At 39.0% G+C, this 23,936-nt stretch overlaps 1 protein-coding gene across 7 annotated transcripts in view; it reads left to right on the top strand.

Annotated features, from left to right (window-relative positions):
- RASGEF1B (RasGEF domain family member 1B) overlaps positions 1–23,936 on the top strand; it is a 642,507-nt gene that overhangs the window by 268,241 nt on the left and 350,330 nt on the right. For all 7 annotated transcript variants that reach the window (XM_049630719.1, XM_049630720.1, XM_049630725.1 and 4 more), the window contains one exon: positions 7,687–7,740. In XM_049630719.1, coding sequence (XP_049486676.1) covers positions 7,687–7,740 — 54 coding nt within the window. The remainder of the gene's footprint in view (positions 1–7,686; positions 7,741–23,936) is intronic.

The raw sequence follows: 23,936 nt of genomic DNA, 5'->3' as shown, positions 1-23,936 counted from the left end.
TTGGTGTCTCACAATGAGATTAATAACACTACTTTATAGTGTTGTTTGGAAGTTGAAGTGAAACGATGTGTGTCAAGGTGCTTTAGAGATTGGAATTTTTATGTAAATGTCAGAAGGCATTGGTATTGCCACTAATTAAAATTATACTTATGGAAATTCAAAGACACTTTTTCCTTTTTGTGAAGTCAAAAAAGGCATAGTTATCATTGTTGCTAACTTGCTGTGGGTATAGCTGAGACCACTGATTCTCAAGGAATGGTTCCCAGACCAGGAGCATCAATCTAACCTGAGAATGTGTTAGAAATGCAAATTCTTGGGCCCTTTCCCATACCTTCCACATCAGAACCTCTGGGAGGTGCAACCTGTTTAACAAGACCTCTGGGTGATTCTCATGCCACTAACACTTGAGACCCACGGACTTAGATAAGTTATGCCCAATTGGGTATGTGTAGGTTCTGAATTTGCTGATTTTTTTCTTAATATGGCTTTCCTCTCAGACATGGGAGGGATCTGAAAAATACAAATGTGTGCACCTAAGATTGAGTTACCACCATTAGTTGACTTCCTGCAACATGCCTACTGGGTGTCCCATTTTCAGCATTGACAGAGATCCTAGGATTGGAGGTTCTGGAAGCATTACCTTTGTTAAACACAAACTTGTCAGATTATGACGGGGACCCAGTGAGGGATTTAAGGTGGCATAGTAACAGTTGAATGAGAGGGCTGTAAACTATTCAGTGAGATTCAATAAAGCTGCACTGAGCTTGATTCCTGTTTTGGCTACCTCTGAATATCAAGTGTTGTCGTCCCTCAAACAGTCTTTAGTCTTCCTCACATGAACACTCACCTATTAATGAGTCTGGGCCCTACCCCTGAGATGCTCTGCCAGGTCTCAGAAAAAGCCAAGTGCCCTATTGTACACCCTGTATTTTCCCATCATGTCCCTGGATTGCAGCTATATCGTGGCGGTCATGACAGGTGGTCGGTAGTTACTTGGGTGAAGTGAAAAACAGAGCTATAAACTTAATTAAGCTGGAGGAGGGGAAGGTGGTGGGGAAAACATTAGGGAAATCACGGTGCTATTGTGTTGATCCACAAGGGCAGAGGTACATGGAAGGTGTTTAATAAGTATTGAATGAATGAATGAGGAATGAATTTCGTGTTTTGGGAGCTAACCTGCCTATTTAACTTAAGAGCATCTATCTTATCCCAAATGAACAGACATTATGCCTTGATTGAGTGAACTATTAGATATGTTTAGTTTTAAATGCAGACATAAATAGATTTGATCTTTCCATGGTTCGAATTTCCTCCCATCAGCTTTCCCTTAATTATCCACAAGTGTTCCAAACCTTCATTAGCTAAATAGGATGCAGATGATGGTCATTAGTCTGGGATATAAATCCTGCTGGCACATTCAATGGCTTTTCACTTGGTTAATTGAAATTTTCAGTATTCATGGACTACAAGAAAACACTGTAATTTTATCATTTATTCAGGGGTATAATTTTTTTCCTTCAGCTGGTCGTGTTTTATAATTATGCACTTAAAAATATGAATGCCACACTTTGCCTGGGGGCATGCCACTATTTTCAGCGTACATGTATCAATACTAGTTTACTAAAGCATGAAGGCCAAATGGAAATTTATGCTTTGTCTAGAAATCCTAAAATTGGCCGACTGTAATGTCTAAGAAAGCATCCAAGTAGTGTGTACTTTGGGGACCCATCAATTCACGTGTAAATGACTTCCAACTTGTTAGCAATATGAGTAGGTCTAGTCCTGACATCTATCACTGAGTAAGAAGTCATCCAGTGTGCCTGTGTGGTACAAATGGCAGGTTTCAAATGGAGATGATTTACGCATTCCTTTAAATGGTGCTTAGCTTTCAACTGTTTTTGACCATTTATCAAAACTAGCTGGCCTGTTTTGTAGTGCCTGGCTGAGTGGGAAACACACATACACACACATACAGGAACAACTGGCACTTGGAATAAAATTTTGTAACATTACCATCTATCTCAGAGATTCGGTTTCTGAATTCCTTAACTTTTATAATCCAATGCTTAAGCCATTCTCTTGCACCTGGCTTTGTGCCAGTTTAATCAAGTAAGCATCATATGTTTGCTGTTTTTAAAATATAAATCTTAGTTACAGACATTACATGGCAGAAATCAGCTCGGTAGAGTTACAGTGTATCTGTTTGTTTGTTTTTTCTAAACCTACTTTAGTGGGACTGAGACAACGTTGTAATAACTCTCAGAGGTAAACTCTCTCTTAAAAAAGAGTGTAGAACATATGGAGTCTCTTTGCAGTGCTCATTTTGCAAACTGGAGACTCCCATCAGTGAGAATGGGGTGAACAGCTGCCCTTCCCGCGTGTTTTTGTAGGCTGGACTGGATGAGCCATCAATCGCTGATTCTCCGTTTGGGTTCTTGGACCAAGGCCTTACGAGGGCCAGTTTTTCATCACAAGTCACTCTTCCTTCTGCGTTGCTTTTGCCTTTCTGCCCATTTGGAATATTTCTATAAATGGTTGTTAATGTTAATTTAAGGAAGATGTGTTTAGCCACCTCAGTCTTCTAAATTGACCATTTTATAAAATGTTGTGTTATGCTTTTGTGGATCACCTGTAAAACTCTCTCTACCTCTGTTAGGTAATCAAGAACTGACCATGTTATTCAGTCAAATGTTCTTTCCTCAGAGGATGGAGGGAAGAAGTAGGCAGTATATTCATCGATTTCTAAATGATGTGCCTAATGAAATCAGGCCCATTTTCTTTAAATTAGCCAGGGTTCCCATGACCTAAAAGGACATGAATATGGGTTTCCTCATTTCAAAATGAAGAATTCAAGACCTTATGGTCAGCCATCCATCTTAAGCTCACAAGGAGGTCTTTTAAGGAGGGACACTAGAATAAATGCCTAGATTCCTGAGCAATGGCCCATTGGTTTATCTGTCTAGTGATTCTATCATAAAAGGCCAGCAAACTTCTAAGTCCTAATAAGGGATCATGTTCAACTAGAGTAAGTCAGTCACAACCAGTATCTGCCCTTGGCAAAGTGTATCAAAGTAAAGTATGTTATAGTGGACACCACAGGGCTCTGCACAGATGTCCCGGTTGCTAGGGGAGCAGCTGGCTGACTACTGTCAGCTGTCGGCCCTCTCAGGAAATTGCCCTTGGCTAAAAATAGTCATCTTGTCCAGGGTCATGCCTCCTTTCCAGGGCAGCTCTTAGCTGCTCCCAAGATGGGGACCAGTCTACCCCAGTTCAGGGCTCCCCGTTTGGTGGGCTGAGACCTTCGTTGAGTTTGTACCGGGGCCTGACTCCCTCCTCTGCTTGGCCCCGCACCCTTCCCTTTCCTTCCACAAGTGGAGTTCCCGAGAGCATCCTCTTAAGTAAACCTCCTGTGTGCTAATCTCCATCTCACAGCCTGCTTTTTAGAGAGCCTGATGTGACCTATGTTTTTTATATCTTTTCCCAACGCCGTGAGTGTCCAGTGTCCTCATTATGTAAGTCTTCATTTCTCTCCTATCAAAATCTGCTTTTGAAATTTATAGGAAAATTTAAAAAAACCTATCATCAAAAATCTGCTCATAGGAAAGAATCTGGTGAACTCATTCCCTCTAAGGTATAATAGACCAACAATTATAATACATGAAATTTTTAATTTGCCCCTTTGCATTGACACTTACACCCTAGCATCCCTTGAGAGTTTGTCTATGATGATTCAAAGCCTGATTGGAAAAACAGAGCTCTAATAAGTGAGATTTCAGGTATCAGTATATAAATGGATAACAGGTAGGGCCTCATCTTTCTAGATTCATTTGGCGAATTGCTACAACTTCTATGTATAATACTGTTCACCCCATGCTGGTCACCTTGACAACAGGGTTAGAAGCCAGTGCTCTAAAAAGTCATTGTGTACCATTGTGCTTGTGCTCCTGTGACAAACGCAGCATCATGCACACTTTGGTGGAGGAGACTCATTAGGGGTTTCCTCTTTAGTACAAAAATATTGATGCAATAGTCAAGAAGGTCACAGTGTGGGTAAGTCACCATGTTTTGAGCCTTTCATTTCCAGTAATTAAAGTGAACATGTTATTGGAAGGTTTAGAAAGCCCACCCAAAGTCATTTACAATAGCTGTAATTAGGAAACTGGAATGCCAGTTCAAGTCTTTCGAGGGGAACAAAATGAGACCAACCGAGCGTGTAAGTAAAATCCCCTTAGAAAATGGCCAAATTAAGGATACAGACTCTCACTGACCCATGCCCTACCTCTTCCACACTCATTCCAGGTACTGAGATTTCACTGTACATTTGTCCTTTAGTTCAAGTGGTTCCTTTCTATAAATGTAGCATTTCTATAAATGTAGAGCTATTTGTATTTTTTTTTTTTTTTTTTTTTTTTTTTTTTAGTGAAGCCAATTTCACCCATCTCTGACTCTCATTTCTCCTCCAAACATGTTTCCCAGGTCACCTGAGTCTATTCTCGAAGGTTGAATGGCATTGTTTAATTTCAAAGATCATTTCCCCTGGGGCTAGCATACTAATGTCTGAGTTCTTAGACATGTTCTTTAATTTATTTTCCCCACTGGTATATCTTAAACTTACTTAAAAATGCAATTAGAGTGTCTCAAGTTGCCTCCACATGGAAGCTAGAATTTGGGTTCTCCAGATTTTGACCATTAGACTGTTTCCTGGAAAAAAATAAGTTACCCCAGCCAGGGAATCAGGGTCATTTCAATGACTAGCTCCCTTTGAGTTTAGACCACTGCTTCTCAACTGGGGGTGAGTTTCTTACCCCTCTCCCCCAGGGGACACCTGGAAATGTCTGGATACATGTTTTGGTTGTCACGACTGAGGTTGAGGGGATGTGCTGCTGAAATCTGGTGGGTAGAGGCCAGGGATGCTGCCTAGCACAGCATGCCCCCACCTTCACAACAAAGAATTATCCAGCCCAAAATGTTCATAGAAAAATCAATAGCCAAGCCAAGTGGATAATAGACGATAGAAATATACAAAATAGAAAATGTATTTTACTACTATCTGGGAGTCTTTTATCTCTTTTTCTCCTTTCTCCCTTGGCTTCACTTTGTAATGTTTTTATATGTGAGGCTGCTTTTCCAGCACTGTGCTTCCAAAATAGTGTTTTGGGATAGGGACTGCAGTTTTTTGTTTTTTGTTTTTTTTGCATCCATTCAGTGCATATTATTGGATACCTTTTTTTGTGCCAGGCACTGGGCTAGTGATTGGGCTATAGCAATGACCAAGTCTTGTTGGGTCTTTACCTTCCTGGACCAGGCATTTGAGAGTAAATATTGGGCCCTCTTTCATAACGTGGTGCTTATGTATACAAGTACATAAAGATGAAGGAGGATCATTAGGAAAACATTTGATGGGAAGATTACAGGTGGGGTGGTTCAGTGTAGCATGTTGAGAGCTGTTTCTTTGGCTTTTCTCTCTGTCTCTTTACTGGCTCAATCTTTGAATGACAAGCAAGAATCTTTCCATCCAAAAAAGAATACTGAAACAAAAGAAACTAAAATACACCTTTCAGCAGCAAAGGACAAGATGGCATGGAACTTCCATAGTATATCCAGTCCTGTCAACATGGGCTGCTATTTGTCAGGGTTGTAATTAGGTCAGTGGGTTTAATTATGGTAAGAAGAATGAGTCACATGATCTTATTCTCTTTGAGCAAAGATGGCTGTTTCTTTTAGGGGAGCCATTATTTTTTTTTCATTTTCTTGATAATTCTGTTGTGTCTGTTTTTATAAACTTTTCATCTTGCCCTTCTTTTTTGAAATTTGCTTTTCTTCTTTTCTTTTACCACTAACATTCTTCCCTTCTTTTCTTTTTCCACTTTTAACTCAAACTTTCTAGATAACTTTTATACCTTCCCTCCCAAACAAAGCAAAAACACAAAAACTGCCAGCAAACCATGTATCAAGATCATACCAATCTAAACCTTGAACTTATTTTTTTCATTAAAGATGCTTTTTTGTATATGTATCCACATCTGTGTTTTTGATCTTTTAATGCTGCATATTATTTTGGGCTAGAATATATGCTGGCTCAGATCTTAATTATCTTTAGGGCTTGTCCCAAAACAAAGAAAAATCATAGGTGAGGTGGGAGATATTTTTATGTTATGCAAGGAAAGAATGTGAGAAAGTTTATGTATATTAGATCTGTAAGCCATACCAAAGTCTTTATTTGTTTTACATTTCTTTTTTCTTTGACTCTCCAACCAAGATAAAATTGTCGGCATAAATATGTATATGTGTGTATACATATGTATATACATTCATATTATATCTATATGAATGTTTACTGTAACATAGTTTGTAACAGCAAACAAAAATAAGCAAAAAGCAACAACAAAAGGTCCAAAACCTGGAAATTACCAAATATCCATCCAGAAAGGAAAGTATACATAAATATGGCATATCTCTATTATGGAATATGATGAGGCTATTGAGACGAATGAGCCAATCTATATGAACTGACCTGGAAAGGTGCTGATACTATATCCATTCATTCATTCATTTATTTATAGAGGGGGAGAGAGTGTGAGTGGGAGAGGGGCAGAGGGAGAGAGAGAATCTTAAGCAGGCTTCATACTCAGCGTGGAGCCCAAATGGGGCTTAATCCCATGATCCTGGGATCATGACCTGAGCTGAAATCAAGAGTCAGCCATTCAACTGACTGAGCCACGCAGGTGCCCTACTGATACTGTGTTCTTAAGTAGGATGATATCTCAAGAAAGAAAGAAATTTCTGTACGTGTGTATGTAACATACAGATAATTAATATGTAATTCATGTAATTACATATAATGTAATATGTATTTGGATAAATGGGGAAAGTGTGTAAGGATTTTGTGTTCACAATTTTTATTATTGAGTACCTCAAGAGACTAGGTTTGAAAGGAGATGGACTCATTATGAATATATGTTTTGTAATTAAAGAAAAAGTAGAAAGGTTTACTGAAAAATATTTCTGTACCATTTATGTGGTTGACCACAAAATCTTTTAACTCTTCACAAAACAGTCCAAAAGGAGCAAGCTTGCATATAAATCCCAATTGGCCTTGCATGCTAAAGTGCTTTTTTAGTGGCTCATGAGGCCAGGAAAATAAAAACATATAGCTAGAAAGTAAATCACGGGGAGAACAAATGTGCTAAAGAAAGTAGAGATGTGATGGCAAGACCTGGTACTGCTGTTCAGATTCACAAATCTCTTCAATGGGGAGAAGCTCCACTTCATCACTCAGGCTCATAATAGGTTTCATCTGAAAGATTGGGCACTTGACATTTTGTACATCTTTAAGATAGAGTACCAAGGTGGGTTCTAGAGTCAGACTTCTTGGCTTTGATTCCTCACCTTTTTCCAAGGTATGTGATTTTTGACAATTAACCAAATTGTGCTGCAGCTACCTTGTTTGTGAAATAAAGGTATGTAAGAGTCTTATCTCACCCTATTGTTGTTGGCCCATAATCGATGTTCCAACTTGGGTAAGGTGGCAGTGGGAACAGTGAAGGGCAGGCAGTTTTTAAAATCCAGAGAAATCAATGGGGTCATAAGAAGTGGTGCCCACTATGGATTGCAAATGAACAGGGCAGGGTCAATATCATTACACTTTGATGATTCTAATGTGTCACCCGCTTTCCTGTTTTGTAGACCTCCATTTTCAGCACATTGGCCAGCGAAAAGTCCTTATCTGACTGCAAAAAGGTAAGTTGGCCTCCAAGATTTCTAACCTGCTGTCAGAGTACTAAAAGGCTTCAGAGTTGATGACATTCAATGGAAAAGCTATGGGATCAATGAGAATGTTCTGGTGACATGTTGTAGCTCCCTTTCTTCAGAGATGGCAATTTGAATGGTTCTCTTTAAGGATGTGGAAAACTCTGTTATCATTTGACAGCATTTTGTTATAAAGCAGCTCTGGTTGCATATATTTCTATATTGCTATTATCTGACATTTCATTCTGCAAGATGAGCATCAAGGGAGTCCAGGACAAGCTGCATTGCAGGCATCTATATCTTTGTTTCCAAATTTAAATGTAATAAACATAAACTCAACACAGTATAAAAATGATTTTGCATTTTGAAAGCTGATCATATAGCATAAAAATCTGGTTTGGATTCACCACAGTCAAGTTTGAGAAGCTGTCATGCTTTGCAAAAGGATTAGCCTCGCTAGCATCTGATGGAAGACGTTCCTGTAATGGATCACGTGTGGAGACTGCCTGCTATTGCAGTAGCAGCGTGTCTAATTCCTGGCCTTCGCAGTCCAGGGGGCACTTTTATCCGCCTCTTTAATCTCAGGTTTAACTAGATCTTCTCCTTCTTGAGGGGAAAGAAGCGATTTCACAGTCTGAACAACTCAAATAAATTCTTTGACACTCTCTATTGATATGGAAAACCAGGTGCATAAAGAGTTGACCTGTGCCTCATATATTAGTAACTTGGCATTTCTTAGGGTTTTATATCATGACGTTGTTTTGCTGTGCTGGTTTTGCTTATGAATTTACTTGATATGGAAATAGGTAGCTGGGATCTTCATCTTTAAAGCTGATGTGAGGATCCACTATTCTGAATGCCATCCATTTCATTATCTTGATAGTTATTTATTGCCTATTAAATCTCCATCTTGATTGAGTTCTGCTGTGTTCGTCTTGGTCTGGCTGTCTGAGAGTAAGGTCCGTGTCATATTCTTAACATTATGGATCCTAGAGGATGAAGGGACTTCGGGGCTTCTCTAGTCTCCCCTTTCTCCCAGAGTGGGACTGCCATTAATATCATATAAAGATGGACTTAGCCTCTACCTTGATACTCTATTGACAGGGAACCCAATGACTCTGACTGTTCACTTGTGAGACAAATCAAACTATTAGAGGATTCTTCATTTTACTGAACCATTATCTGTCTCCTTTTGATTTCTAAGTTTTAAAGTATGAAGGCAGTTAATATGCTTTCTTCTGAATCTTCTCTTCAGCTCACCTATGGGTTAATGATTTTCCTTCTTTATTTCTAGTAGAATATTGTTATAATTGATTTCCAAAATCATAGACTGCTGGGATCTGTCTATCTGGTTTCAAAACTTGGCTCTGCTACGTACCATTTATGTGACGATGGGTTAGTTACACAAGCTATCTGTGCCTCACTTTTATCATCTGTAGAATAAGGATAATAATTATATCTACTTCACATGATAGATGAGTAATATACATAAAGTGTTTAGAACAGTGTTCAACACATAATCAATGCTCTATTAGGTATTATTATTATTATTATTATTTCTAGACCAGGTAATCCTTTTTTGTTTTGCATACTCTTTGTTACCAATGTCAAAAATTATGTATTGTTCTTCAGTTGTGGTCAGTTTGGCAAAAGCACTTTGAGACTTTTCACTCTTCATTCAGCAGCTTTGTTTACATACTTGGTGTATACCAGGTACATCATCAGACATGGGCTATGATGCAAGGACAATCTACAGGCTTTCTTTAGTGTAGCACTAATGATCTAGTAACACAACGTAAGATGGCATCAGTTTCTATTTATCAGTCATATCCCTCTGTGGGCCTTTTGAAGGGTGAAGTCCTTGCTCATGCTCTTAAGATATTTTCACATGAGATACATTAAAACATGACTCTCTTATAAATTTATATAGATGAGTCTTTGAGTATGAATATAGGCCATTATGTTTATTTTATTCATTTTTATAATTTTGATCAATCCAGATAATTTTAAAACCCAGTTCTGTTATCCAACTTATTTACTACCTCTCTCAGTTCTGTGTCATGCACAAAGTAGCATAGTCTCTGTGACTGTGCTTTCATTCATCCAGCCAGTCAGTTACCAAGTGTTCATTGAGAACCTGCTATATGTTTTGAACTGGAATATCATGGTGAACAAGTTACGTATGATCTTTTCCCTCATAGAATATATGCATAGTTGTTGGACAAGTAAAATTGTGATGGATGATATGATTCTCTTTTTCAGTTGGGAGGTTACAAGATCTTATACCAAGAGAACCTAACCTAATCTAGGAGTCAGGGAAAACTTTCCTGAAGAAGTGGACTTCTTGCAGATACCCAAAGTATAAGACCCCCCCCCCCCAAAAAAAAAAAATAAAATAAATAAATAAAAGCCTGATAATGGAGGGCCTTGTAAACCCAGAGTTTGGATTTATTGATTTATTAAATCTTGGATTTATTGATTTATTGATATACTGATTCAGGTAACAGGGCCCGGGAGGAAGTTGATGAGTTCAGATTGGTATATGTCAGGTTTGTAGTGTTTGTAAGATCTCCAAGCAAAGATGACCAGCAGGCATTTGGGTATGTTGGTTTATAATTCAGGAAAACATTCTAAGAGATGTGAATATGGGAGGAATATGCATATATAGAACGATTGAGAGAGGAGGAAAGGACAAGATTGCCTAGGGAATGTGTGAAGAAGAATTGAAGAATGTTTATAAGAATCCAGGAGCATTGGTATATAAGGGCTGGGAGAGGACTATTTCCTGTGAAGTAAAGTGAGAAGATAGGGCCAGAGAAGCTGGAAGAAATCAGAAGAATGTGATGTCGCAGAAATCAAATCAATAAAAATAGAAAGTCGTTAAAAATGAGGTAGTCACTAGTATAAAAACTGTTGCTGGGAGGTTAAGTAAAATAAGGACTGAAAAACATCCCCTAGGTTTATCGATATCCTAGGTCATTGTTGGTTTTAGTGAGATCCAAGTGATGGGTGTAGAAGCCAGGTTACAGTGAGTTTAGGAAGGAGATAGAAATGGTAGAATGGTCTTCTTTAAAGGAAAGTGTTGGAAAAGGAAGGAAAGAGGTGAGTAGTTAGTGGGGAGTTACTGGGTTGAGGAAGCGTCTCTTCAGATGGGATAGATTTGAGCAAGCATGGTTAAGTGCTAGGAAGAAGACAATAGAAAGGCAAAGAGATGCTAAAGCACAGCATTAACCTTAGATACATGAAGGGATGCCTCTTGCTGTAAAGTAGCAGGGAAGGAAGAAAGGATAGAACTCATATGGATAGGAGTTATGAAAGCAGGGAGACAGAATGGGGCCATGTCATTAGACAACTCTGGTCAATTCATCTACTTTTTTGTTGAATTTTTTGGTGAGAAGGTGGTATTATTATCAACCAACTTTGAGTCTACACAACTATACTGCTTCAACAGTATTTATTTAACCTACAGATATTCCTCTACCATATTTTACATAGTACCATGCACATGATCAGCAATCTCTGGCTGTCTTGCCTATTCAGTTGGGGTCTGTTTTAATAAAATTACTCCCAAATCTGTGTCTCAAGTAATGAAAGCTCTTCTGAACCCTAGATCGGTGTTGTTGATTAACTAGAGGTCTTTTTCACCATGGTGCCCCATAGACCATGTTTTAATGTAAACAAATTTTTTACACATATTCTCTCTCATGCTGAACTTTTCTCTCTTCTAGTCACCACTCCAGTTAATGGCTTTACCGTTCCAAGCTAGAAACCTCAGTGTCATCCTTGATTTCTCCTGTTCCTTTATTTTCCACATCCAACTAGTTATCAAATTCTGTAAATTTCATTTTTAGATGCCCCTAGAATCTATCATCTCTGTCCTTTCCTTCTTATTCCTCCTTTGGAAGGTTGTAATAACTCCTTCTTTGCTCTTTTCTTACACCAAGTCTTCTCTTCTTCATTCCATTTTCCAAAACACTGCCAGAGTTACTTTCTAGAAAACAAACAACAAACACAATTATTCATGTCAAACCTCATTTAAAAACATCTAAGTGCTAGGGGCACCTGGGTGGCTCAGTCGGTTGGGCGGCCGACTTCGGCTCGGGTCATGATCTCGCGGTCCGTGAGTTCGAGCCCCGCGTCGGGCTCTGTGCTGACAGCTCAGAGCCTGGAGCCTGTTTCAGATTCTGTGTCTCCCTCTCTCTGACCCTCCCCCATTCATGCTCTGTCTCTCTCTGTCTCAAAAATAAATAAACCTCAATATGGGACATTTAAAAAAAAAACAAACAAAACATCTAAGTGCTTCAAATTTTATTCAAAATAGACCCCATACTCTTCTGTATAACTTGACAAGTCATTCCCATTATCTTCAGCCCCATCTCCTGGTATTCTACTAGGTGCTGGGATCTAGAGGCCTTGAGCAGACTGCTTCTGAATACAAAACTTTTTGATAACCTTGTGTCTATGTACAAATTGTTTCCTCTTCTTGAATGCTGTCTTCCCTTTCTTGTTTGCTTAAAAACTTAGTCTTCTACGGAGAGACCCCTCACAGTATCATTTCCTTTTCAAAGACTTTCTTGGTTTCTCCAGGAAAGATGAGTGGTTTTACCTCCTGAGTTCATAACATTTTGTACTTACACCAAAGTATAACACCTAACAACAACCACAAAGCTTGTCAAATGTTTACCATATTCTCGGCCCTGTGAGAAGTGTTTTACATGGATTCTATCATTTGATTTTTATAACAGTCCTCTGAGGTAGGTAAAATTATTACTACCGTTTACAGATAAAGAAATTGAAGCCTAATGACATTAAAGACCTTGTGTGAGAATATTCCAGTAGTGGGTGTTGGAGCCAGGATGTGAATCCAGGCAGTTTGATGCCAGGACCATTGCTTTAGTGTTTTGCTACTTCCTTCTGCCATTGGATTCTAAATACTTATCTATGGGTTCAGCTTTCCTCTGAACTATCTTCTCTTAGAGGGGAGGAACAATGACTGATTCTGTTAGGATGAATAATACCCTGCTGGTAGTAAGAGCTAATAAAGTTTTATTGAGTGAATGGATTTGCTGGATACATGATTGTCCATTAGTGTAATATTCTGGGACTAGTTTGTTAAAAACAACACAAAAGTTTTTTCCCCCTTTTCCTAGGAGTTGAGAAAAGAATATTTACACTCAGAGTTTATTTTTGAAGGCAATTTCTGTACTAAAATAAGGTATTAATGGATAGCTGGGCAGCAGGATGTGATTGAAGTGTTTTGTGAAAGAGCAAATACCCTACTTCCTAACCACTACCACTCTTTAATTTGGAAAACCTAAAAACATTTAGGGAATATATATGAATCCATTCATTCATTCATGATTATTTATTGAGTTCCTCCTGTTGCAAGGCTGTTGTTATTGTTAAACATGTTATAGAGGAAAAATGAATATGCCAAGATATGAAGAGACATAACTCTAGGGAATGTATTAAATCAAAGTAGACTCTTATAAGATAGGCATAATTTATATCTTCTGATTTCTTTCTTCTATAACCTCTCTACCCCACACTATTTAACTAAAGTAGACACATGGGGGGATGTGTACTGTGGAACAAGCAGCAGAGAATGATCCTCAAGCATGTTCCATGTCTCCTGCTACCTGTTTTATGTTCATTGATATTTATATCTTTGTGTCTTGATACTTTTAAGTCTCTCAGTGCAAGATATTTGGACCCAGATATGTCAACTCAGCTATTTTTGTATAGGGACATTCTGTCACTGGACTATTGAACTTCCAATACTTTAATTTGAAATAATGGGAAAAACATATTATCTTCACCCCTTCTCGGAGGCTTTTTGCTCTGACCCTGACTCCCACCCCTGGTGTACAGGTCAGAGATAGGTTAGGGGTGATGGACGGGTGAGGGTGATGGATGGGGCGAGGAAGGGGTAAAATGAATCCCAGGGATGAGTTAAAATATTAGAGATTTCCATTCACAAATTACTTGGAAATGAAAAATAGGGGTTTTCCGGTTTGGTGTCACAATGACCTGCTTTATCCTGTTGTAATGTTTATCTATATATGGTAACCTAGAATCCCAGCCACAATCCTTGTCTGTATTCGTACAATAGGTTCCTCTGGTTAGAGAGTTTATTTTAAAAATTCAGCTACCATTTTGATAGTTTGTTGTACCATGGGTAGGGTAAAGCTCCATTTCTCTCTCTGTATGTCCCTCTGTTCTCTCTCCCTGGACTTCTGATATCTTAACCCATATCAATGACAACTTTTAAAAAATAGTATATTTAGGAAATGTATCCCTATCATATAGAAAATATTGTTTTTAGAATATGTGGGAACCTGAAGGAAACCTATCTGTTGGTGGCAGCAATTTGTGGGATTATATGTGGTTGTGTTGACTGTGCTAACTATGCGCCCTTGGCTTTGACTTGGGCCCATCCACTATTACTAATGATATGTGAATGTGCAGAGCATGTACCCATATTGTCTCTTAGCCCACTGTGTGATATTTTTATTTTTAATAGACATAAGTGATGCTTCTCTCACATAGGCAAGGTAATTTTACTTCAGGAAGAGATAATTAATAATATAGAATATATGTTGGAAAATTCGAGTTTTTCATCAGTGTTGATGAATCGGTCTCTGGGTAAACACTGCCCAAGATAATAATATCAGTAGTTAAGATATTTACTCACAGTTGGTTCCTCAGCCTTGTGAAACTATACTGTATCTGGCTTCCTCTTTCAAAGACTAAGACTTAATATCTAGACAGTGTTCATTGACTTCTACAAAGCTGGCTGCCAAAGTCTCAGCTTTTTGGCAGAATTTCTGGGCTGGTAGGTCATGGTGGCTTTTCCCCATGCCCCTGAGAAAGGGCATAAGACCAAATCAACCCTGTCAGCATCAAGGAAATTCCTCTGTCCTCCCCTCTCCACCCCCTGAAAGACAGAATCCCATGTTCTGGAGCAGTCACAATGAAGGGTATCATTTCAAATAAATTTAAATGCTGTTTACTTAAAAAAAAATTTTTTTTTTAATGTTTAGTTTTGAGAGAGAGAGAGAGACAGACAGACAGAGTGCGAGTTGGGGGGGTGGGCAGAAAGAGAGGGCGGGCCAGAGAGGGAGACACAGACTCCAAAGCAGGCTCCAGGCTCTGAGCTGTCAGCACAGAGCCTGACACAGGGTATGAATCCATGAACCGTGAGATCACGACCTGAATTAAAGTTGGACACTTAACTAAGTGAGCCACCCAGGCACCCCTGTTTACTTTTTAAATAGATTTTTTTGGGAAGCTAGGAAGGTTCATTTTTGGAAGAGTCTGTTTTTGCTGACTTGATGTAGTGCTCTCTGTTGGGTAAGGGATGATATATGTATATTTGCAAAGTTCTATCCCTTTTTCAATGTGCCAACACAGGCCACTAATTTATGGAAAGGACAGGTGTATCTCCTTGAACAGAGGGAAGCACTTTACCCCTTCCTCCTTTTTTGCCTCCTTGCCTCTCCCCAGCCTTACTCTCCTAGCAAAGAAAGAGTTCTTAGCATTCATTTGCAATATTTAGGATATGATAGGTGATTCTGGATTCCATGCACTCTTCTTTCATCTCTTATTATCTGATTCTGGTTTTTATTGTTTCATTTTTCCAATCCCACTCTCCCGAGATGCAACATGGTGCAGGGGTTAAGAACACAGGATCTGGAGACCAATTTCTGTAACTGGAGTCCCAGCTCTATCATCCATCAGCTCTATAACTTTGCCCACAGTTACTCAGCCTCTCTGTACCTCACTTGTCTCATGTATAAAATGAGACAAATCATGGTATAAACCTATAGAACTGTTGTAAGGATTGAATAGGTAGATCCATGTAAAATTCTTAGAACAGTGTCTCAGTATGAGATGTTCATTATTCCACCCCTGTGCTTGCAGAGAATAATTTGAGCCTTGGTATTTTGAGTCCCTTTGTCTTTTTGCTCTAAAAGAGTAGCAGCATCAAAGAAAATATATCAATAGACTTGAGCTAAAATGCACATTTGCAAAATGTAAACTAGTTGCACTGGAGAAATACCCTTGTATGGGTCTCTAATTCTTAGTAATTCTAATTCTTAATAATGAGAATGCACTCAAGTTCAATATTATTATGGGTTTCAACTCTGTAGGAGCAAAGCATTTCTTAATAAATGAAACATAAAGCCTTTCTAATAGTACAGTGAGTACATTTTTCTGTATCTCTAGCATCTTTCACAACTTTGAGTCCGTAGTAGACAGTTAATAATGTTTGTAAATTCGTAAACTTGGCATAGTATCATTCCACCAAAAGCTTCCAACAGAGGGCTCAAGGTGGAAAAGGAAGGAATGGGGAGAACCCACTCTTTGTATGTCCTCTTATGCCAGCACCTAGAATATTCACAGGTAGGTAAAAATACCTTATCACTTGCTTGGAGGTACAGAATAAAATATAAAATATCCCTGTCCCTCAAATAAATATATATCCATTGCCTTTTCTAAATGTTGAGATATGAGTTCCTTTTGCCCATTAGCCTATATTTGTCTCCTTTTTGTAGGTATAACATACACCAGGCATTTTTGCAACCATAATTTCTAGCCTATGCATCTCAATAACTTTTACAAATTTCTTTTTCTTTTTTATTTATTCTTCTTTTTCATCTTCTTCATTTCTCTATTTAGCTTTCTCTACTCCCTCCCTCCTTACTTCCTTTTTTCTTCCCTTGACCTAATATATCAGGTAACAAGGTATAGGTTATAAGCTGTGTCCATCTCCCCATCCTACTCCCCATGGACACATCAAGTTTATTCAAATCTTCTTTAGACCCTGACTGAGAGGGTAGTTTGGATTCACCTAATAAATTCCCCAATTTATTAATTAGTACATATTGAAAGTCTTTCATGATTATTTGGAGGATAAAAGACAAATAAGAGCGTCTGGGTAGCTCAGTCGATCAAGCATCCGATTTTGGTTCAGGTCATGATCTTGTGGTTTGTGAGTTCGAGCCCCACATCGGGCTCTGTGCTGACAGCTCAGAGCCTGGAGCCTGCTTTGGATTCTGTGTCTCCCCCTCTCTCTGCCCCTCCCATGCTCATGCTCTGTCTCTCTCTTTCTCAATAATAAATACATGTTAAAAAATTAAAAAAAAAAAGACAAATGAGTCCCTGTCATGAATGAACTCATAGTTTAGGGGGGTGGGCAATACTATACTTGGATAAATCACAACAGGGTAAGTTCCATAATGACTGTATAAACAAAATACTTTGATAGCAGAGAAGAGGTTGTGATAACTTTCCCTGGGAGAGCCACTAATTTGGTCAGTCTCCCCCTCCTGTTCTTCTCTTACCAGGACAACATCTAAATGCCCTTCTGGGTTCTCTCTGCTTGGTGGCCAGGACTATTTATGTTTTGAGTCAGAGGCTGGAGGGTGGCCTTCTCAAAGACTTGCCTGCCCCATTGGAATTAGTAGGATAACTCCACTGTTGCTAGCATTTTAAATATTGTTATAGGAGATCATGTGCTCTGTCCTGCTTCTGGGGTTGAGCCTAAATTTAATGATCTTTAAAACCACAGACTGTGTGGGCTTGTGGACTGCCTACATGTGTTGAAAAAAAATGATGCTGCTGGTATGGAATTGCAAGATAAGCAGAGAACCCAGTAAATGACTCAGTGGGAGTTTTCCCCAAGGGAAGGATAAAGAAAAGAGTGTACTGTTTTTTGGCAAGGAAACTGGCACTTAACATGATTATTGCAACTCTGGGCACTTGGGTTTTCCCACCGGGGAGATCAAATGTGATAACAGCAGAGCTGCTCTTCCAAAGCAGAACCTTCGTGAGCTCCAGTCTCCAACTGAGATGTCAAATGGCCAATATCCCTGGCAAGAAGAGCAGTTTAATTAATTAGAGCCTTGAGCTGGCAGCTTGCCGCAAAAGCACCTGAACTTGGTTGCCTGTGAAGAGAACTGCAGAAGGCTGCTTCCAGGGACTCGCCGCTCCCCCAGAAGCCTGCCTCAAGTGTCCACCTGTCTCCATGGGAAAGACTCCTGATGAGGGATCTGTTTCCACTTGATTTTCTTTATAGAGAGGTTTCTGGCAAGTCTTTTCCTCTCCTGAAGTCCTAGAGGTGGATGACAAAAAGGAAAGTGTTTTCAGTTTCTGTTTGGAGAGCCACAAAGGCCGGCATCTGGAGTAAGCAGAAGGTGTCTAATGAAAGGTTGCACTCTGGTGAATCCGAGCTTGTGATCTTGCATTATGGAAAGCTGGAAATCCTAAGGTTATTCAAGCAGGAAGAGGTCTTGCGGCTGGTCTAGAGTCATCAAGGTAATCTGGCATTTTGAGAACCATCCCCCTGTTACCTCTTAAGGGACTTTGAGACTCAGGTGTCAAAAGCAATGCTGCCAGGTGTCTCAGAGGAAGCATCCTGCAGCTTTGCAAATGGTTTGTGTGCCCTTGTTGTGCCTCCATGCAGCACCTTCTGCTCAGGGTTGCTATAGGGATGCCCTCTGGAAGACTGTCTTCAGTTTACTTCTAGAGGACAGAGCTATGCTTACCCTTCCTTGCAGAGATATGCTGAGGTGCAAATCACATGATTGCAATGAGGACCACTGATGGTGCAGCTTCCGGTCCTGCTCCAACCAGGGCATCTGGCTTTCTTCCTTTGGTTTCAGTCTTAATCATGACAGGGGAAATTACTCTGTGTGATCATTTCCTCAGTGCTCCTCGTAGCTCTCTAAAGTTTTCCAAAAATCTTGTAGGGCTCTAAAAGAATGTGGTAATGTACTTTTACTCATCAAGTGGAGTTATTTCATTTGTCGGTAAACATAGGCCATGTAATATGTAGAATATTTATAGCATCAAGTGATATAATCTGTAGTTGTATATAAGTACTAAATGACTCTGGAGCCAAACTGCCTGAATAAAATGCTGCCTCCAGGATTCATTAGCTCTGTGATGCTCAGCAAGTTACTAAGCCTCTCTGTGCCACCATTATTATTATTATTTATTATTTCTTCTTCTTCCTTTTCTTCTTCTTCTTCTTCTTCTTCTTCTTCTTCTTCTTCTTTCTTCTTCCTCCTCCTCCTCCTTTTTCTTCTTCTCTTCCTCTTTCTCCTCTTCCTCCTCCACTTCCTCCTCCTCTTCCTCCTCTCCTCCTTCCCTTCCTCCTCCTCCTTCACTTCCTCCTTTTCCTCTCCTTCTCCTCTTCCTCCTCTCCTCCTTCTCCTCCCCCTCCTTTGTTTTCAAATGAGAAAATATAAAAACATAAATGTAAAATTAAGATATTGTGTTATGGAGTGCCTAAGTTAGCAAAGTACAGTATTACTTAAGAATGTGGGAATGACCAACTAAGGATATGGTGATCAAAGTCTGGAGACTAAATGGCCTTAGCCAGACTGAAAAGAGCAAGGTGAGAAACCAGGTGAAAGATGTTTGGGGAACACTACTTTTTGGGGGTGAAACTAAACAACAGACACAAAAGGAGACAAAGCTAATGAGCCAGGAGAGAGGGTCTGAGAGTTTGAAGATATTGAGAAAAGATGAATCAATTGGCACAGGAATGTTTTGGAGATGGAGAGGAAAGGATGCTGGCCATGGGAGCCAGAGCACAAGTATAGAAATTAACCTTGACTAGAAGGAGAAATACCTCACCTGCACAGAGAGCATTTCAGGATGAATGGATCTGGGTGGGGATAATAAAGTTACCTACCTCAAGGAGTTACCGCTCGGTGATGACATCAAACTCAAATCTCATCAGAGTCTACTTCATTTCTGGAACTGGCTTCTCTTGATCTAGAGACAGATCTATCTACCCCCTCCATGGCAAATTATCTCCCTCCCTCCACAGGCAACAGACAGTGGTAAGACACAAGTGAGATAAGCACATTACTTCCTATCACCAGAAAGGGGAAGCAGACTCAGGGCAGCTGCTGCGTGTGTAAGCTGGACATCTGTGCGTTACTTTGGGTAGCCTTCGCTTCTGTCTCTAGGGGAGACAGAGGCCCCTGGCTCTGCCTCTGAGAGGGTTTTTTTTTTTTTTTTTTTTTACTGTTACCCTCTTTGGCCACAAATGAAGGTGGCATTACAGAATATGCCCTGACCAAGCTGTGAGCACAGACATCAACACTGAATACTATACCTTGCCCACTTCTAGCACCCACCTGCTGACGTAGACAACTTCATTCTTTTTTTTAATTAATTAATTTTTAATTTACATCCAAGTTAGTTGGCATATAGTGCAATAATGATTTCAGGAGTAGATTTCAGTGATTCATCCCCTATGTATAATACCCAGTGCTCATCCCAACAAATGTCTTCCTTTATTTTATTTTTTTAAATTAAGTTAAATTAAATTAATTTATTAATATGAAATTTATTGTCAAATTGTGTCTTCCTTAATGCCCCTTGCCCATTTAGCCCATTCCCCCACCCACAGCCCCTCCAGCAACTCTCAGTTTGTTCTCTGTATCTAAGAGTCTCTTACGTTTTTCCCCTTCCCTGTTTTTATATTATTTTTGCTTCCTTCCTTTTATGTTCATCATGTGTTTTTGGAAGTTCCTAATAGTTTTTCACATGGATTTCTCAGCCTTCCTTGTGGAAGTCTGCTAACTGGTTAGACGATGGAAGTTGGTCATTGCTTTGGCTGCTAGCTTTCCATGAAAACACTGCTTACCTGTCAGCCAGGTGGGCGGGCAGGCACCACTGCTGTGTAGCTCTGCTTCAGCCCCAGGCAGGGGGCTGCTATTCCTCAGTGATAAAACTGGAGAATGCCTCTCCCCCCCAGCTCTGCGAACAGCTTGGGCCCTCAGTACTGCTGTTCTCAGAGTTCCACAAAGTCTTGCATGAACACAGTGTCTTCAATTTAGGGTCTTACCACCTTCCCCACTGAGGCTCAGGACCCATTCCTGAATCTAGGAGGAAAGGTATATGCCACAGCATCCTCTCCATTATGCTCCTCATCCATATCTTTCCTTTCTCCTGAACACACTTGTACTGAATTTTCTGCCTTCTCTTTTCTTTTATCCAAGGACAGCTCCTACGTCTCAGTCCATTAACGTATGTGCTCAGATGGTCGCCAGCTCAGTTTCATAATAAACAGGGAATCTTAGAATCCCAATCTGGACAGCTAGGATGCTCTGATAATCTACTTCTTCAAGCTGGGAGTAGCTCAAAGTCTTTGCTCACAAGACTCCTAGTTCTAGAAAAGCATGAAGGTTAATTAACCAAAATGTTGGTCTTTTTGTTCCTTCAGACACCAGTCATTGCTAGAGGAAATCTGTGTTTATGTTTCTAATGCTCTCTATCTCTGTAATGTGCATTTCAGCACTGTCTGGATTTAAAGGATTGAGAGAGTCAGAGTGTCTGTAGATTCTTATCTTGACCTCCATTCATAAACAAAGGAAGCTAGATCATTTATTGAGCCACCCATTCAACATCCTTAGAACCAAGCTTGCTACCTCAGCATTTTAAAAGTTAAATCACTATGTTGTGCACCTGAAACTAATGTAACTTTGTGTGTTTAGTATACTCAAAACAAACAAATAATAAATAAATAAATAAATAAATAAATAAATAAAAGTTGGCTTTTGTATGCAGGCAAGCTATTTCTAGTGGAATCAGAGAGTACCCGGTAAGGTCATAACCTAGTCAGGAAAACCTGCCAGTTTAGCTTTAACTTAATGTCATTTTATTGCCATTTGTAAAGTTTTTTAAAAAAAGATTTTATATTCTTTTTAAGTCAGTCTCCTCCCTCCCTTCCTTCCTTCCCTCCTTCTTTCCTTCCAATTCCAGTATGGTTAACATACAATGTTATATTAGTTTCAGGTGTGCAATATAGTGATTCAGCAATTTTATACATTAGTGCTCTTCATGATGAGTGTACTCTTAATCCCCTTCACCTATTTATCCATCATCCCCCTATCCACCTCCCCTCTAGTAACCATAAGTTTGTCTTCTAAAGTTAAGAGTCTAGGGGTTCCTGGGTGGCTCAGTTTGTTAAGTGTCCAACTCTTGAATTGAGCTCTGGTCATGATTCCAGGATCATGGGATCGAACCCCGCCTTGGACTCTGCACTGATCATGGAGACTGCTTGGGATTCTCCCTCTCTCTCTTTCTCTCTCCAGTGCTTGCACACTCTTTCCCTCTAAAAAAAAAAAAAAGTCTGTTTTTTGGTTTGTCTCTTTTTTCTTTGTTTATTTTTTTAAATTCTGCATATGAGTGAAATCATATGGTATTTGTCTTTCTCTGACTCATGTCACTTGACATTATATCCTCTAGATCCCATTCATGTTGTTGCAAATGGCAAGATTTCATTTTTTTTATAGCTGAGTAATATTCCATGCGCCCACCCCCCAACATACATCTTTATCCATTCATCTATTGATAGACACTTGGGCTGCTTCCATAATTTGGCTATCATAATAATGCTGAAATAAACAGGGATGCATATATCTTTTCCAATTAGTGTTTTTGTATTTTTTTTGCTAAACACCCAGTAGTGTGATTCCTGGATCATAGGGTAGTTCTATTTTTAATTTTTGAGGAACATCCATATTGTTTTTTACAGTGGCTGCACCAGTTTGCATTCCCACCAGCAGTGTAGGAAGGTTCCATTTTTTCTATATCCTCATCAACATTTTTTTGTGTGTGTGTTTTTGATTTTAGCCATACTGACAGGTATGAAGTGGTATCTCATTGTGGCTTTGATTTGCATTTCCCTGATGATGAGTGAAGTTGAGCATCTTTTCATGTGTCTGATGAAAAGGTATAGCCTTTAGGGTTTTCTAGAGCCTAGAAAACCTAGTCTGTTTGCTATCTGTATGTCTAGTTTGGAGAGATGTCTGTTCATGTCTTCTGCTCATTTGAATTGGATTATTTGTGTTTTTTGGGGTGTTGAGTTGTATCAGTTCTTTGTATATTTTGGATACTAATCCTTTATTGAATATGTCATTTGCAAATATCTTCCCCCATTCCATAGGGAGAAGTTTTGTTGATCGTTTCCTTTGTTTTATAGAAGCTTTTTATTTTGAGGAAGCCAATAGTTTATTTTTGCTTTTGTTTCCCTTGCCTCAGGAGACATATATAGAGAATGTTGCTGTGGCTGATGTCAGAGAAATTACTGCCTATGTTCTCTTTTAGGATTTTTATGGTTTCAGGTGTCATATTTAGGTCCTTAGTCCATTTTGAATTTATTTTTGTGTATGTTGTAAGAAAGTGGTCCGGTTTAATTGTTTTGCATGTAGCCGTTAAGTTTCCCAGCACTGTTTGTTGAAGAGACTGTCTTTTTCCCATTGAGTGGTTTTGCCTCCTTTATTGAAGATTAATTGACCATTTAATCATGGATTTATTTCTGGGTTCTCTAATCTGTTCTAATGATTTATGTGTCTAGTTCTGTACCTGTACTATACTGTCTTGATTACTATACCTTTGTAGTATATCTTGAAATCTGGGATTGTGATACCTCCAACTTGTTCTTCTCTTTCAGGATTGCTTTGGCTATTCAGAGTCTTTTGTGGTTCCATACAGATTTTAGGATTTTTTTTTAGTTCAGTGAGAAATGCTTTTGGTATTTTGATAGGGATTGCATTAAATCTGTAGATTTCTTTGGATAGTATGGAAGTATAGACATTCTAATAATATTTGTTCTTCTAATCCATGAGCATGGAATATATTTCCATTTGTTTGTGTCATCACTTTCTTTCATCATGTTTTATAGTTTTTCAGAGTATGATCTTTTACCTCTTGGCAAGTTTATTTCTAAGTATTTTATTATTTTTGGTGCAATTATGAATGGGATTGTTTTCTTAATTTCTTTCTGCTCTTTCATATTTAGTGTATAAAAATGCAACAAGTTTGGTATATTGATTTTTTTTTTTTATCCTGTGACCTTACTGAATTCATTTATCAATTCTAGTAGTTTTTTGGTATAGCTTTTAGGGTTTTCTAATATAGTATCATGTCATTTGCAAATAGTGGCAGTTTTATTTCTTCCTTACCAATTTGGATGCTTTTTATTTCTTTTTCTTGTCTTTTTGCTGTGGCTAGGACTTCTGGTACTATGTTGAATAAAATTGGTGAGAGTGGACATCTTTCTCTTGTTCCTGATCTTAGAGGAAAAGCTCAGTTTTTCACCATTGAGGATGATATTAGCTGTGGGTTTTTCACATATAGCAAGCCTTGCCAGCAAGGTCCAT

The sequence above is a fragment of the Panthera uncia genome, chromosome B1 (assembly GCF_023721935.1).
Source record: "Panthera uncia isolate 11264 chromosome B1, Puncia_PCG_1.0, whole genome shotgun sequence".
NCBI classification, from domain to species: Eukaryota; Metazoa; Chordata; class Mammalia; order Carnivora; family Felidae; genus Panthera; species Panthera uncia.
The sequence above is the reverse complement of the archived record's forward strand: the minus strand, read 5'-3'. Positions and strand labels throughout refer to the sequence as shown.